This window comes from Oncorhynchus mykiss, chromosome 2 (genome assembly GCF_013265735.2).
Source record: "Oncorhynchus mykiss isolate Arlee chromosome 2, USDA_OmykA_1.1, whole genome shotgun sequence".
Taxonomy (NCBI): domain Eukaryota; kingdom Metazoa; phylum Chordata; class Actinopteri; order Salmoniformes; family Salmonidae; genus Oncorhynchus; species Oncorhynchus mykiss.
This window is the reverse complement of record NC_048566.1, coordinates 64,242,760-64,260,958: the sequence shown is the minus strand read 5'-3', so window position 1 is coordinate 64,260,958 and position 18,199 is coordinate 64,242,760. Positions and strand designations below refer to the sequence as shown.

Sequence of the window (18,199 nt, the reverse complement as noted above, 5' to 3'; positions counted from 1 at the left end):
TTGCCACACACAGACTGATGGAGTGAAAGGCAAGCATATTAAGGAGGTTTTGGCCTGGCCCCTCGGGTCACTCCAACTACTTCACAGACAATGGCCACAACCAGCGGACAATAGCCGTGTTCAGACAACAAGCAAATCAAGTGTCCAGCATATAAAAGATTTATTGCATCCGCCAACAAAGGCTGTCACAAAGCTCCCCGCGAGCTCTCCTTTAAGGGCCTGCGTCAGGGTGAACTCTGCTGGGTCACTTAGCTTTTTGTGGGCCTCTCCACCACCTCAAGGCTGTAGCTATAAAAATTCTAGTGAAATGGAGAGCATTCAAATAGCAGCCTGCAAGTGCAGTGCTCTCCAGTTTCTATATTTGTCTTCGCCAGTGCTACAAAATAAAAAGCCGTAATTTCTTCCTCTGTTCCTCCGCGGTCTTGGGTGTGAACACCGACAGGGGATGGCTGGCTGGGCTGGAACGCATTTTAGCTTTATTAAATAAAGGATTTCAATAACCCGCTTAATCAAATCTTCTTGGTAAGCCAGCAGCCAAGGATCGTGACTGGGTAGAATTTGCATTTAGGACAGTTATTACGGCTGTGGCACAGAGCTGAAGAACAGAACAGGTCATACTGGGGCTAAGAGTGAGGGGAACCCCAGTAGCAATCACGGTAACAATCAGACTGTGGTTATATAGTATAATATAGGAGCAGAACCAGACTGTGGTAGGTCTGTTACCTGAGGCTGAACAGGGTTGCGTGGGTTCACTGGCAGGGCCCTCTCTCCTCTTCCTGTCCTGTCTGTAGACGAGGTGAGGTTTGTTGTGCTCCTCGTCGTACTCCTCCCCCTCCTCCGCCTTCATCAGGGGCTCTAAGAAGTATTCACCATGCTGGGTGGTAAAAGTCCCGATCTGGAGGGGAGAGAGATAGAGAGAGAGAGTGTGAGAGAGAGTGTGTGTGAGAGAGAGAGAGAGAGAGAGAGAGAGAGAGAGAGAGAGAGAGAGAGAGGAGTTGGTTAGAGGTCTGTGCAGTGTGGGTCATATGAGTGACAGGGTCAGTGTATATGACAGCTATAATATGACGGTTGGGTGTCCATATACTTTCAGTGATCACTAGCTGCAAGTGCATGTCTTGTCCCAAACCAAGAGACATTGTAATGACAGAAATCGAAGTAATAGCTGAACTTCTCATGGTAATTAAAACGTTTGTTCATTCAGATGTTAGAGTGATGCAGCTGTTACAGCATGTGTGCTGTTACCCTGAGTTAATGTCCAGTACCAGTCAACAGTGTGCTATGCATCATTAGTTCCATGACTAGTCCGAACAACACAAGAATAACGCAAAATGAATAGTACACTATTTTCCGAAAGTATCTATTTTTAGCCGGTGGAAATGGAAACAACATGGAAAATAGAATAACATGAAGAGAATCAAAAATACTTAGAAAGGTCTCAGTCAACCACCATTGATGTAATCATCACACTGGCAATCCGTCTTAGTACAGGTGTCCAGACTTGCCGTGGCAGTAACACGATCTTGCCGCGGCAGTATTTGAATGGGCCTTCATGGTGCCGCGGTATATGGATGGGCCATCAAGCTCTCCATTTGAATGCAAATTCCATCATTTGGAATGCTTGAAGAAATATTGAGTACTTAAGAGGACGTTGCGTAATAATGGGTGAGATGACAGCATCACCCTCAGGCAATTTGATGATAAAAGATGGGCTTGATTGACACTAGAGGTCGACCGATTAATCGGAATGGCCGATTAATTAGGGCCGATTTCAAGTTTTCATAACAATCGGAAATCGGTATTTTTGGGCGCCGATGTGCCGATTTAAAATATATATATATATATTTGTATACCTTTATTTAACTAGGCAAGTCAGTTAAGAACACATTCTTAGTTTCAATTACGGCCTAGGGACGGTGGGTTAACTGCCTCGTTCAGGGGCAGAAGGACAGATTTTCACCTTGTCAGCTCGGGGGATCCAAATTGCTAGCTAGCAGTAAACTTATCTTATATAAAACAATCAGTCATAATCACTAGTTAACTACACATGGTTGATGATATTACTAGATATTATCTAGCGTGTCCTGCATTGCATATAATCTGACTGAGCATACAAGCATACAAGTATCTAAGTATCTGACTGAGGGGTGGTAGGCAGAAGCAGGCATAAACATTCAAGCAAACAGCACTTTCGTGTGTTTTGCCAGCAGCTCTTCATTGTGCGTGAAGCATTGCGCTGTTTATGACTTCAAGCCTATCAACTCCCAAGATGAGGCTGGTGTAACCGAAGTGAAATGGCTAGCTAGTTAGCGCGCGCTAATAGAGTTTCAAACGTCACTCGCTCTGAGCCTTTTAGTAGTTGTTCCCCTTGCTCTGCATGGGTAACGCTGCTTCGATGGTGGCTGTTCTCGTTGTGTTGCTGGTTCGAGCCCAGGGAGGAGCGAGGGACGGAAGCTATTCTGTTTCACTGGCAATACTAAAGTGCCTATAAGAACATCCAATAGTCAAAGGTATATGAAATACAAATGGTATAGAGGGAAATAGTCCTATAATTCCTATAATAACTACAACCTAAAACTTCTTACCTGGGAATATTGAAGACTCATGTAAAAGGAACCACCAGCTTTCATATGTTCTCAAGTTCTGAAACGTTAGCTTTCTTACATAGCACATATTGCACTTTTACTTTCTTCTCCAACACTTTGTTTTTGCATTATTTAAACCAAATTGAACATGTTTCATGATTTACTTGAGGCTAAATTGATTTTATTGATGTATTATATTAAGTTAAAATAAGTGTTAATTCACGTATTGTTGTAATTGTCATTATTACCAATAAATCAAAGTAAAAAAATCGGCCGATTAATCGGTATCGGCTTTTTTGGTCCTCCAATAATCGGTATCGGTGTTGAAAAATCATAATTGGTCGACCTCTAATTGACACATACAGTATATCCATCATATATCATAGCATTTCTTTCATATTACACAATATTAGCATCCCACCTAAATCTTACAACCCGTGTCTTTAAAGATGTCATTTTGAATGGTATTTGAGAGCGCACTACTCAAATCCTGTCTTGAACGAATGACAACCAATGGGAGGAGTGATATCATTGTGACAGGATTTGGCAAAGCAAATATTGATGTGGAGGATGAGGCCCTCACAAAGCTGCTTAGTTCAACAGCCAGTCGCTCGCTGACTCACTCAGCCGCGAAGACAAAGGTGTTTGTGTGGTCATTTTACACGCACACTTTAACAGGATATTGTGTGGTGGAATGTTATCTTTTTGGGGGTCATTTCCATGAGCATCCCCACAAGTGATCGGTGTTTGAAAACAGAAAATGTCCAGGCCATGGAAAATAAAGGACATACCATGTGTACATTTCCTCTTTTCCGGTGGGAAAAGACGGGATAAACACTTGAACACACATACCCTTGTATGTTGGAAAGCCTGAGTGCTGCAGACCTACAGTAGCTATAGGATGAGACCTCAACCTGAGCCGAAGGACAACATAATGATTGGGTTGTACTTGTAATAACAGGACCCAAAGCAGAGGAAGCAAACCATGGCTATAGTAGTTAGAAGCTCTCTCTAAGTCTTAGTCTTGTAACACCGTGTGAAAACCACCTCGATCGGCCCCCACTCTGCTCCTCTGACGACCTGTCAGTATAGTGAGGATGAATGAATGTCAATGTGAATGTGAACGTTAATAGAGCAGAGTATTAACAGGGTCCAGATACACTTGTCTCATTACAAGGCATGGTACTGGCAGCATGTGCTGGGTGGGAGCGTTTGTATACAAGGCCATCAGCAAACATCTTGTAGCAGTCTATCCCATGCAGCGTTATGTCAAGGTGCACGCAGACACTGTCAGCCTAAGGCACTCACACAGTAATGTCAAGGACTGAGTGATTACTGAGTTGATGAACTGTAGACTGGGCACCGGGCACTTCGTGTATGTGCTTTGCACAAAAGAGCCTGGGGCCAAGACTGTGGTGATGCACAGACTGACTATGACCTACCTAACATTGTACATTGTATGACATCTATCAAGTTCTATAAGAACAAATATGAAAATGCTGTAGTAGTAGTACATCGTCGGTGTGAGGAATGGACTTCTTCCCATTATCCCACCAAGCGTTCCCACACGGCTAAATACACACCAAGTGTCAAGTCTACGTTTGCACAAACTAGGAAGCATGGTGTCAGGGGTTTAGTAATAGTTTATATTCACTTGGAAATCTGACAACCGAGATTGGACAAACACAATAATGTTGCTGTTCAGGAACAGGTGCTGTAACGGGCCTTTGGTGGAGGGGACTCCACAGTGAGCTACAGGCCAAGGACATGGTAAGGAATCTCTGTCTGTTGACACACAGCTTTACATACACTTTACAACCCAGCGCTGGGTACATACACTCTTAGAAAAAACGGTTGCAAAAGGGTTCTTCGGCTATCTAGAACCTTAAAAGGTTCTTCGCCTGTCCTCATAGAGAACCATTTGAAGAACCCTTTTTGGTTCCAGGTAAACACCTTTTTGGTGCCATGTAGAATACTCTGTGGAAAGGGTTCTACATGGAACCCAAGATGGTTCTACCTGGATTCAAAAGGTTTCTACCTGGAACCAAAAAGGGTTCTTCAAATGGTTATTCTATGTGGACAGGTTCTAGATAGCACCTTTTTTTCTAAAAGTGCAATGAAGGGAACACATATTAGATTATTTTTGACCGAGCCTGTTGGGTCACTTAGCTGGGTTTTTGATCTATATGTATGATCCACCGGGTCAGATGAGAAGACTGGAGGCGTGACTTAGGAGGGGCGTCGCTTTTTTATAGTTATTTTTGGCCACTCGTGAGATCAAATGTCATTCCGTGGACTGTTGTACTGTCACTCATGTTAAAGTTGAGCACTGGTACATGTGTAGCTTAATGAGGCATACAAGTTCCTCAAGTGTCTATGTGTGTACCAATGTTGGGATAGTTAACACTTTGTTATGTTATTTAAATAATAATTATATTAATTGTATAATAAAATATGTTATGTGCAAAAATATTGAAGGAAAATGTTATTTGCCGTTTACAAGAATGACATTGACTCTCACAGGTGGCCAAAAATACCTAGAGTTGAAGTCGAAAGTTTACATACAGTTAGGTTGGAGTCATTAGAACATGTTTTTCAACCAATCCACAAATGTCATGTTAACAAACTATAGTTTTGGCAAGTCGGTTAGGAAATCTACTTTAGGCAGGACGCAACAATTGTTTACAGACAGATTATTTCACTTATAATTAACTGTATCACAATTCCAGTGGTTCAGAAGTTTACATACTTTTACATACTTTACATACTTTAAACAGCTTGGAAAATTCCAGAAAATTATGTCATGGCTTTAGAAGCTTCTGATAGGCTAAATAAATTAATTCAAGTCAATTGGAGGTATACCTGTGGATGTATTTCAAGGACTACCTTCAAACTCAGTGACTCTTTGCTTGACATCATGGGAAAATCAAAAGAAATCAGCCAAGACCTCAAAAAAATGTGTAAACCTCCACAAGTCTGGTTCATCCTTGGGAGCAATTTCTAAACGCCTGAAGGTACCATGTTCATCTGTACAAACAATAGTACACAAGTATAAACACCATGGGACCACGCAGCCGTCATACCGCTCAGGAAGGAGACGCATTCTGTCGCCTAGAGATGAACGCACCTTGGTGTGAAAAGTGCAAATCAATCCCAGAACATCAGCAAAGGACCTTGTGAAGATGCTGGAGGAAAAAAGTTTAAAAGTATCTATATCCACAGTAAAAACGAGTCCTATATTGACATAACATTCTCAGCAAGGAAGAAGCCACTGCTCCAAAACTGCCATAAAAAAGCCAGACTACATTTTGCAACTGCACATGGGGACAAAGATCGTACTTTTTGGAGAAATGTCCTCTGGTCTGATGAAACAAAAATAGAACTATTTGGCCATAATGACCATTGTTATGTTTGGAGGAAAAAGGGGGAGGCTTGCAAGCTAAAGAACACCATCCCAACCATGAAGCACGGGGGTGGCAGCATCATGTGCGGGGGTGCTTTGCTGCAGGAGGGACTGGTGCACTTCACAAAATAGATGGCATCATGAGGTAGGAAAATTATGTGGATATATTGAAGAAACATCTCAAGATATCAGTCACTAAGTTAAAGCTTGGTCACAAATGGGTCTTCCAAATGGACAATGACCCCAAGCATACTTCAGAAGTTGTGGCAAAATGGCTTAAGGACAACAAAGTAAAGGCATTGTTGTGGCCTTCACAAAGCCCTGACCTCAATCCTGTAGAGAAGTTGTGGGCAGAACTGAAAAAGCGTGTGCGAGCAAGGAGGCCTACAAACCTGACTCAGTTACACCAGCTCTGTCAGGAGGAATGGGCCAAAATTCACCCAACTTATTGTGGGACGCTTGTGGAAGGCTAAACAAAATGTTTGACCCAAGTTAAACACTTTAAAAGCAATGCTACCAAATACTAATTGAGTGTATGTAAACTTCTGACCCACTTGGAATGTGATGAAAAAAATAAAATCTGAAATAAATAATTATCTCTACTAATATTCTAACATTTCACATTCTTAAAATAAAGTGGTGATCCTAACTAACCTAAGAAAGGGGATTAAATGTCAGGAATTGTGAAAACCTGAGTTTAAATGTAGTTGGCTAAGGTGTATGTAAACTTCCGACTTCAACTGTATCTGAAAGCCATACCTCCTGAAAATAACCTATGGATTGCATTCAAAAAGACCCATCTGCTGGGTCAACCCAACATGAAAGTGAATAAAAACCCAACTGATGGTTAAATTAACCCATGTTTGGGTAATCCAAAGGGGTGGCCTATTGGGGCTGTGGCTTTCAGCTAGTTATTTTTGGCCACCCGAGAGAGTAAATGTAATTCATGTTCATCATGTTAAGTTTGTACACTGCAAATTTCAATTTTCCTTTAATATCTTCACACATTCCGTATATTTATTTAAAATTAATAACATTTGTATTTCAATATTATTCCAAAGTGTAAACTATCCCATGTCAACAATGGACTAATGAAACAAATACCATAAGATCATTTTTGGGTGATATTTTCCTTTAATAATTCTCTCACCCAACTGAAGCTTGGTTTAAAGCCAATTAACATCCAATAACTCCGCTCTTGTGTAAGCCTAATTAAAGCTACTAACGTGTCAGTGCTCAACCTTAACATGTATTGACAATACAACAGTACAGATTAACCCGGAATGGCATTTATTCTTACAGGTGGCCAGAAATAAAGCCACGCTCCTATTTAGCCACATCTACCATTTTCTGCTCAATAACCCTGCATCAACAACCCAACTTAAAGAAAACAATTGGTTGTTTGTGACCCAACTGGCTAGGTGAAAATAACCCAACGGTTGTTTTTAACCCAGCAATTTATTTTAGTGTAGACATCTATCACATGGCAGCTGACAGTAGAAACAGAGAGAGACACATACTGAATGGGATACATTGGGGGTATTCTGAACGTACCCCCGTTATGTTCCTTTAAACAGAGAAACCCTAGGAGGACACACATTTCCCACGGTGTGAGTCATACTCTAGATTCCTCTCAGCACCTTCATTAGTAGTTATCCACAGGCCAGCCACTTTCTCCTGTTCCCCCACAAGTCACAGCACACTTTGAAAAGACACAAGGCCCTTAGCCCCCTGGAGGGAAGCCTTTGGGCACCAGAGGCAAGAGAAACTTCCCCGTCTCAAAATGTCCCCTTTGTTTTAGAGGCTTAATCGTCCCTTAAAGCCCTCATCACACCAACATGTGCTCATCCGACGAAGCCCCAGCAGCCTCAGCGCTCAGAGACTAAGCCGACACGTTTATAACCCAATAGCCTAGAGCCATGGGTGTACTGATGCCATTGTCCTGTCTCTCTCAATGACTGATGATAACATCACAGAGGGTAGTAACACACTGTGCGGAAGCAAACATGTTTGGAAAAAGGAGCGGGAAGTCATATATCAATGTTTGGAAAAGAGGTTGAAGTGACATCAAGTTGGAAAGAATGACAATCAAAGCTTGCAATATGATATCCTATTTCTTCTTATGCCAGTAGATGAGGTACTGTATGTACGGTATAACTGAAGTCATCCGCTTAACATTAAAGTGCATAGATAACGAAGTAAGAGAATGGTGTGTTTCACTGGAAACACAATCCGTTGATGATGTGTTGTGCTAGATATACAGCCATGCAGTACATCTTATACGTGGCCAGTGCCAGTCACCCCAGGCCAGAGTCATGCAAACTGTGCATATCTAAAAGAAGTGTGACGTCACTTACAGGGTTGCAGTGACATATGCAGCGGGAGACTCTGAGGGCTATGGCCCTCTGTCACTTTCTGTGGCCAGCTAGGCAGACGTTCAGTTCCCACTGAATCCGACTGCCGCGACTGAGCTCAAACCCTGCCCCTGTACCAGTAACCTTATCTGACCCATGAAGTCACCCCTTCAACACTATCTGATATTCTCTCACCCAACTGAAACTTGGTTTAAAGCCAATGAACATCCAATAACTCCACTATAGCCCCATGAGATACAAGTCCATGTGTAAGACAGATACACAATAAAAGTGGCCAGAGTGACAGAAAGTATAGTGGGTAGGCTTAACATCCCTGATGACATAATACACTGCGTCCTTATAGAAAACACCAGGATTCTTAAAAGTTGATTCATATATTCCAAGAGGCCAAGGCTGTGTCATTCCATAATTGGCACAATAAAAATCAACTAAATGTGTGCCAAAGGACTTTCATAATCTATAAAAACACTTTGGAATTATATTCAGCAGAGGACATGATGTGAATTGTGTAATAGCAACATCACCACGGTGGTATTACTGCTGAACAGGCAAGAGGTGGGATGCTGCCCTGCCCCTGTCCCTGCTCACACTGTGGTCAATGACAAGTCAAGCCATACATGCTCATGTTACATATATGCACTTCAAACACAAAAGTAATATATGTTTTATTGTCACATACACTGGTCAAGTGCAGTGATATGTGTTGCTTTACTAGTGCTGTGAGTTATGGGGGATATCCATGGAATCCGTTGAAATGGGAATAACCAGGGAGACTCAGCAGAGCCTATTAAAAGTATTTAAGTTTAGAGGGGAGAAGTCATACTCACAAGACCAGTGCACAGACTGAAGACTGCAGTGGATTCAATCTTGGCGTTGACGTGTCCGCGGAAAAAGCAGTGCCGCATATCGCTGTCTTTTTGTTGTTGGGACTCCGTTGCGTTGCTGTGTTCCGCTCCCAAATGTGTCACAGTGTACGTGGGGGCAATAAAACCGGAGTCGGCGGTTAGATTGAGATGAAAGCGTTGTCCGAATGCCTCAATTCTGTAGTGAGCACTTAAACCATCCGAATAATCAGAATTAACACTTCTCCGTTTCCTTTTGTAGTGAAACTTGTGGGTGAATGATTCTCCGAAATCATTTATCCGCAGCGGGGTGATAATTTCATAGGATGACAACTGTTTGATGAAACTTTCTGAAATGCAAGGAAACGTGCATTAGTGGGATACATTCTGAGAGATTATAACGGTAAAATATGTAGCCAATAGAGAGATACGTAAATGTGTCACTTAGCCTACAATGTACTCTACTGGCATCTTTCTTCGGCGCCATTAGGCTACTGAACAGTTTAAACATATACTTTCAGATTTCGCATTTTATCCGGATGGATCCTACCATCCATAAATCAACGAGATAAGTAGCCTACCTTGTTTCGGATGCAATCGGTATTCCAAGGAGTTCCGGACAAGTGCTGACAGATGACACATTAGTCCAACCAGCCAAATTGCAAACTGCATGATTTCCCGGGTGAAGAAACCACCGGCTCTCGTCTCCAAGGCAGTAGGCTACCCTTCTCAAGCGGCTCTCACCTCTCCTTCTCCCAGCTTGTCAGCAACAGGTCGTGGGATCTGCGGAGGCTCTCTGCAGCACAAGTCTTGCAAAGTGCACTGGCCTCATCGCATGGCTAAACATGCATTCACTATGCTCTGTAAACACGCACTATTTACGATGCATAACAGACTATTTGCTGCCTAATGTAAGCTACGTCTATATGGAAAGGAGGGATCAGTGCCAACTAAGCTTTTCCTTAGCCATCCATAGAACACCCCTTGCACCATAGGCGCTCGCCAACACAGGAACACAAGGAACGCCCCTAGGCCGGAGAACCAATGGTGAGTGCGCCTCGACCAACACACAACTGGGGCCGTCTGTACTCTGTGTGAAGAAGAACTGTAAAAGAAAACTGTCTCCATCAACAAGTTATAAAGCATTATACCTGCAGGCGTTTAGTTAAACAGTATAAGTAAAGTGTTACCAAATGTTTTGCTGGGCTATTACAGAGCCCACTGCACGCCTCTTTGCAGAATTTGATCAAAATGTATACTCATTACTGTCCTATGGGTATTAAGTATTATAGCCCACATAAAAGTTAGCAGAATGAATAACGTTTCCTCATTAAACCCATGGATCAGGAGCAATAATACAATCTAAATAAGGATTTACCCTTTAACATGTGTTTAGTGTAAACTGTGGACCTACTTCATAGATGCAGTGGTCAGTCCAGTTCTTCATTAGTCATTGTGGCACATAATGTCTAGAGCACACTTGATGGACATATGAAAGAGACCTTGTTTTTTTCATCTGCTTTGGCCAGAAATGTCACCTCATTGTGGGTGATTAGATTCGGTGGGCTCACCGGAAGAGCTTTCGGATGTGGTGAGGTCTTTTGCTCTGACTTTCAAACAAAAAGGAAAACGTTCAAGAAGACATTGACGTTATGGCTGTTGTCTATTCATTCAAAGATTATCTCTGCAGTCGCAATTCTTGTTTCATGCAGTCTACTGCCACTCAAAAGTTTGCCTTAAAGTCAGTAAGTGAGGCCTACAACAGGATCCACAAGATGAGGTAATAAAATTATGAAATTCACTGACTTCACTTTTATAGGGCTATCATGGTGACAAGAGACCATTCATCCATTCTGATGAAGTGAAGCCAATTCAACTGAGCACTTGGACGGCACATTGACTGTCCAAGAACAACAGTATCTGTCCAAGCACCACAGTGTCTATCCAAACACCACATTATCTATCCAAGCACCACATTATCTATCTAAGCACCACATTATCTATCCAAGCACCACATTATCTATCCAAGCACCACAGTGTCTGTCCAAGCACCACATTATCTATCCAAGCAACACATTATCTATCCAAGCACCACATTGTCTATCCAAGCACCACAGTGTCTATCCAAGCACCACATTATCTATCCAAGCACCACAGTATCTGTCTAAGCACAACAGTGTCTGTCCAAGCACCTAAGCTGCGTATGAACCTGAGAGGTCCTCCTGAGATGTGGTTATTGTTCAGATTAAGTACATCTTTCTACTGTAGCTCCTCAGTCTAATGCTTCCCTGATGTGTTATTCATTCATTTCCAAGCCTCCCGTGAAGCCATTCAGTCCTAAACCACTCTCAGAGCTCGTTCATGTTCAAGACCAAACTGGGAATGTGGAATAAGAATTTAATTTGACAAACAACTACCAGTTACAGTCCAACTGCAGTCCTATTCGATATCCACTTCTCTGTAGTATAGCTCTATAAAGGTGATGAACCTACCTTTTCAGCTTTCCCCTACAGAGACACTATTTTACAGTGAAGTTTCTGGCCCAACTCCCTGAAACCAAGAGAACAGGACGAAACCACAAAGAAGAAGCCAGGAAGAAACCACGAATCACATTTATTTAAGGGACATATCCTTCATTGGACTGTCAAACAGGTGCCAAGCCCCCCTTGGACCATCACTTTATTAACCCTAGTGCCTACCCCCTCACTCCCAACAACCTACCCCACCCCTAACAAACATCACTCCCAACAACCTACCCCACCCCTAACAAACATCACTCCCAACAACCTACCCCACCCCTAACAAACATCACTCCCAACAACCTACTCCACCCCTAACAAACATCACTCCCAACAACCTACCCCACCCCAAACAAACATCACTCCCAACAACCTAACCCACCTCTAACAAACATCACTCCCAACAACATACCCCACCCCTAAAAACATCACTCCCAACAACATACCCCACCCCTTAACAAACATCACTCCTAACAACCTATCCCACCCCCTAACAAACATCACTCCCAACAACCTACCCCACCCCTAACAAACATCACTCCCAACAACCTACCCCACCCCTAACAAACATCACTCCCAACAACCTACCCCACCCCTAACAAACATCACTCCCAACAACCTCCCCCACCCCTAACAAACATCACTCCCAACAACCTAACCCACCCCTAACAAACATCACTCCCAACAACCTAACCCACCCCTAACAAACATCACTCCCAACAACCTAACCCACCCCTAACAAACATCCCTCCCAACAACCTACCCCACCCCTAACAAACATCACTCCCATCACCTACAGCACCCAGTGACTACTCTTTAAATGAGCCAAGTGCCTGCATGGGGTTGTCCGTATAACAGCCCACCTTCTAATTAAGCCTCCACACATGCAATGGTTCATTCATGTAAAGTCCAGCAGGCTTATTATTATGTGACTTAGTTAATCCCTCACCAGATGGGCTGAGAGTCAGGCATTCTGTAACATATTCATAACCCCTCCCCTTACTGCATCTGTGCCCCTTGTTTTCTTACCTAAAATTATCCTAACCCCTAACCCAAACCTTAACCAATTGTGATTGCTTGCCTAAAGGTTGAGAAATCACATGAATTTCTGCCCTCGAGGCAAGAATAAGGAAAACTCCTATCTCCTCCTCTCATGATGGACATTCATCAGATACCTCATCATCGGACCATTTGAAGGACTCTTGGAATTATGGGATTTGGAGGCTAAACACCTGATCTTGCAGTTGCTCACATTGTTGCTCACATAGTTCAATGTAAAGCAATCGAGGTTGCTGAGGGAGGACACTCATAATAATGGCTGCAATGGAGCAAATGCAATGGCATCAGACACCTGGAAGCCATGTGTTTGACACCATTCCACTGACTCCGCTCCTGCCATTACCATGAGCCCTTCCTCCCCAATCAAGGTGCCACCAACCTCCTGCGACGTAAAGGCACAAACAGCATGTAAATTCGCTCACTGTGTGGCCAATGGCCTAGTTGAGTTCCTGCCTCTCCAGTATTGGACAGAACACAACGCATGTATGCAGGAGGAAGGAGAGAAAGAGAAGTCATGCCCTTGGCAGCCACTAATTGTCTGCACATTGAGGTCATTCCTCCACATATCAGATGACAATGACATTAACAAATTGCCGTTTAGTGCCTATGAGTTCCACATGTTGAGCAGGCTTGTTGTCTCGTGAAAACAAGCCTTGGCCTGGCTTGACCCAGTGAGGTCGGGAAAGGGGGTTAGGGGAACAGGGTGAGCGTGTGGTGCATGTGCTTTGAAGGGGTTACTGATTGCAATGCAGTAGCAGTGAGTTAAAACAATGAGGATGTGACTCACGGATTGTTCCCTTAGGAGGCATGTGGTCGATTGTGGTTTGACGCAACACATCAATGAAGCGTCCTGGAAGTCTGACCAGAGGAATACATGATTGCTGCTGACTACTGCAGATAGAACAGATTGAGCAGTACGCTGTTCTAAAACAAAGAGACTTCACATATGGAGAACAAATGTCTTTATTCCTTTTACTGATAGAATGTCCTTGGAATGTATAATTGAACAATGCTTCACGTTTTTGTATTCCAAATGATTTCAGGAGAATTATGTTGGAGGGCCTTATTTGGTTTTGAGGAGAGGATATTTAGTGTCGCACAACACATCTTGGCTTGATTTGGACGACTCTGAAAAGGGACATGTGCGGAACACGCTTTTCCCCATTGTGTTTGAACTTTTTACCATGGTTGATCATTTACTCAACTCAATAGTGTGAATTTTGACCCTGAATAATGACTGAGCGATATATTGTTGCAACGATTTGGTTAAAAAGTGGTCTTGTTTTGGTGTCATAGCTCAATGAGAAGGTGACAGGATCAAGTAACTCATGATTAATCTCATAATTTAAAAAAATGAGGCCTACTTGCACTTCTAGTTCAACAATCTGGGCCTCATGAACACTATCCATACAATAACTGGTGCTATTCAATAACAAGTTGGTTTTAACACTTACATGCGCAATATACCAGTGTCAACCCTTGCCAGATGCGATGGCGTAAGGCTCCAAACCAAAACCATGAGTGCTGGTCCTGGTCAGTAATTCCTACTGTACGGCTCAGCCGTTCAACTGGCTTGACAGGTGATTTATCATTCAATGGGACGCCCCCTATCAAACCTCCCATCACCCCTCCCTCCGCCCTCCCCAGCTCTCCCCCAGTTTGAGCAAAGCTTGGCCTTGAGTGTTCAAACAACCCCCATCTCCCCTCTTAAGTGTGGTTAAGTGAGTTTGAACTCCCAGTCACAAGTGATGTATATCTCCAGATATACAGTACCAGTCCAAAGTTTGGACACACCTACTCCTTCAAGGGTTTTCCTTTATTTGTACTATTTTCTACATTTTAGAATAATAGTGAAGACACCAAGTTCGTAAGAAAATAATTCAATCTTATGATAGTGTTGAGGAATTGCACTTACAAACTATCTTATGAATTTCTTATTTTTTTCTTAACAATTTTCTTTCGTTTTTGCGTAAGAAGTGTTTTGGGAATCTGGGCACTGGTCATCTGATGCAGCACTCCATCACTCTCCTTTTTGGTCAAATAGCCCTGGAGGTGTGTTTTGGGTCATTGTCCTAAAAGAAAAACAAGTGATAGCGCAAAACCAGATGGGATGGCATATCACTGCAAAATGCCTATTTTGTATTACACTGGGCTGAACTACAATCCAACATATTTTGTAACAAGATACTTTCGAAAGCTGTAATTTGTATTTTCAAAAATACAAATGACTTTCCTATACTATTTCTTTACAGTAGTTCACAATTGTGTGGCCCCCTTTAACAGTATATTGTTATCAATAGTCTGATTGCACTATGGTGTGACGAGCGTCTGCTAAATTAGATTTCATTTGATTTTAAATGAACTATTGTAAATGTAAATGTATATGTAAAATTTACAATTGTGAAGCATGGTGAGTATTACTATAATGAGCTCCGCGCCGAAACTAAGCCAATGACAATACCCAGTGTGCTTTGCAGCCGTACATTTTCACATATCCATTTTGGTCATTTGTCACACAGGTGTCAAACTCATTCCACAGAGGGCCGAGTGTCTGCGGGTTTTCACTCCTCCCTTGTCCTTGATTGATGAATTAAGGTCACTAATTAGTAAGGAACTCCCCACACTTGATTGTCTTGGGCTTAATTGAAAGGAAAAAACAAAAACCTGCAGACGCTAGGCCCTCCATGGACTGAGTTTGACACACCTTATTTAGCAGAAGCTCCTATTCAGAGAGACACTGCATTCAACTAAGGTAGATAAGCAACAACACATCACAGTCATAGCAAGTAAGACGTTTCTGTAACCATTACTGAGAATGTTGTTGCTGTTCTGCTGGCTACTTGCTAATGTATTTATCTATTTAAAAATGGAAAATACATGTATCTTATATTGTATTTTGATACATTGGTCTTTCGGGTATTTTGTATTTTGTAATTTATGCCCATCCCTGGCTCTTACCCACCAGGTTGGATCAGAAGACTGGAAGCATGGCTTAGTAAAAGACACAAAAAATAAACTTAAGAATGTGAACCATAGAAGTCGCGCACATAGAACAGATCTACCACTTCTTAGACTTGCATTCAATGAGCATGACAGATCTATAACTCACATTTCTATGTGGATTTGGTCGGGATGCCGATTTACCCTCACTTCTTGGACAGACCAGAGCCTTAGATATGCAGTTTTAGAAACTGTTCTTCGTCCTGTTAGCCTTACATGATAATGCAGGAATTTTGATAGCGCACAGGGCTGTGGGCCAGAAGGTTGTGGGTTCAAAGACCACTGTGTTAGGGGTGGAAAGTAGGGGTGGAAAGATTGCATGAATCTATCATCGTATTTGCAGGTCAGATAAAAAATAAACACAGTGTAAGAATGAACAGAGAGATAGGTGTGTGTGTGTTCATCTTATCATATGTGTTCATCTTATCATATTTCTTCAATGCCAAATCAGTGTGTGCATTGAAACTGTCCCTGTTTGCAAATCATTTAAACTGAGACATCATTAGGAATCTGAGCATGGTAGGCTACTTTCAAATGTTAGGCCGAACGTTCCACCCAGACAGAGTATTCTTACCGACACAAAAAAATGTAAGCTTTAACCACTGGCTACTCTTCTTCCGTGGTTCAACCCGAGAGAAAGTCACAAGTGTTTCCCTAAAAGCTGTCTGGGTTTGAACATCTTTTGTTGTACAGAAAGTGAATAGCTTAATACATTGATAGTGACAGAATTAGATTACTTCCCAAGCAAAGTCAGCCTCTGAATGTCAAAGAAACAAAACAATGATATCCCATATATTTTTTTAAACCTTTATTTAACTAGGCAAGTCCGTTAAGAACAAATTCTTCTTTTCAATGACATCCTAAGAACAGTGGGTTGTTCAATGCACATGGCAGAGCAACAGATTTGTACCTTGTCAGCTCGGGGATTTGATATTGCAACATATCAGTTACTAGTCCAATGCTCTAACCACTAGGCTACCCTGCTGTCCCATAATATGCATGGGATGCACGTCTTTCCAAGGTATTTGAACGCTTGTTTCTAGCATAAAGCATTGCGGACCAAAGCACTGTCATAGTTGAGCAACAAGGCACAAGGGGTTGTGGTACATGGCAAATATACCATGGCTAAGGGCTGTTCTTACGCACGACACAACGCAGAGTGCCTGGCATACCCTTTCAAACCCCCTCAATTCGAGTTTTAATTTAACTGTCCTTGACTGACACTGAGGTAGGCTATTTAAAGAGTGCATGGTGGGTGGAGGAATATGGATATAGCAGCCTATAGCCTCATTTCATCTGTCAAACAGGTAGGCCTACCTCTTATTTCGTAAATAGGACGAAATAGGCTCCAACACACACAAATGTTTTGGTCTAGGCCTAATCAAAATATATTGATTTATTGACACCGTAGCCCTACACAGCACAGCACAGCCAAGCAGCACACAAAAACATTTCTTTTGATCAGTAAGAGCAGAGCAGGCCGGGGCTCAGCTTGGAATATCCATTGCAGTGTGTAAAGCAGTCTAGTTGAACTTACACCATCCTGCAGCTATCTTAGAAATGTAAGTTGGCTCTGTGCTTCTCCAAGCATGCACTTCGTAGCATATAGCCTGTATAGCCTATAGCCAAACTCAACTCTGGACCTCAAAGCCAGTTCCACTGCTTTTTTCAAATGTCTCTCTAATCAGGGACTGATTTGTGGGTGCCATTAATTATCAGGTAGAACAGAAAACCAGCAGGTTCCGCACCTCGTAGGGTAAGAGTTGAGTACCTCTGGCCTATACTCTATGGATTATTGGATTGAGACCACACTAAATAGCCTATAGGAGCAAATGATATTGCGTGCCAAGCGGATAATCAGAGATGAGGGGCGGCATCGGGCACACATCGATACATAGCCTAGTAAGCAACTAACTCTAAAACACTGAGAAATGTTGAAATTTCATTGATTACAAATGACATGACCCTCCCCTGGATTAGATGGAAAAAATATGAAACACTCCCCCTGACTGAAATTGGCAACGCATGACCCTCCCCATTTCCCTTAGTTGAACGGACTGTCACTCTGGATAAGAGTGTCTGCTAAATGACCAAAATGTATATGTGAAAATGAACAACTGCAAAGCACACTGGGTATTGTCATTGGCCTTGTTTTACTCAACATGCTTTGAAAATGTACATTTTTACACATATGTTTACATTTCGGTCGTTTAGCAGGCGCTTTTATCACACCATCGTGCCATCAGACCTTTGATACCAATCTAGGGTGAAAGGGGGTCACAAAATTCTGAACTGCAATTAAGAAATGGTATAGAAAAGTGTTTTTAATTTTGAAAATACTGATTACAGCTTTAGAAAGTATAATACATTGGAGTGTAGTTCAGCCCAGTGTAATACAAAATACCAAATACTCAGAAAT

The 18,199-nt window shown here is 42.3% G+C and overlaps 1 protein-coding gene across 1 annotated transcript in view; it reads right to left on the bottom strand.

The window, feature by feature from the left end:
- The window catches only part of LOC110493669 (A disintegrin and metalloproteinase with thrombospondin motifs 20), a 128,606-nt gene extending 118,405 nt beyond the window's left edge, over window positions 1-10,201 (bottom strand). Inside the window, exons 1-3 of the mRNA XM_036952909.1 lie at window positions 9,784-10,201; window positions 9,188-9,552; window positions 724-895 (exon numbers count right to left, since the gene is read on the bottom strand). Coding sequence (XP_036808804.1) covers window positions 724-895; window positions 9,188-9,552; window positions 9,784-9,874 — 628 coding nt within the window. The 5' untranslated portion in view covers window positions 9,875-10,201. The remainder of the gene's footprint in view (window positions 1-723; window positions 896-9,187; window positions 9,553-9,783) is intronic.
- Window positions 10,202-18,199: the final 7,998 nt, after the last annotated feature.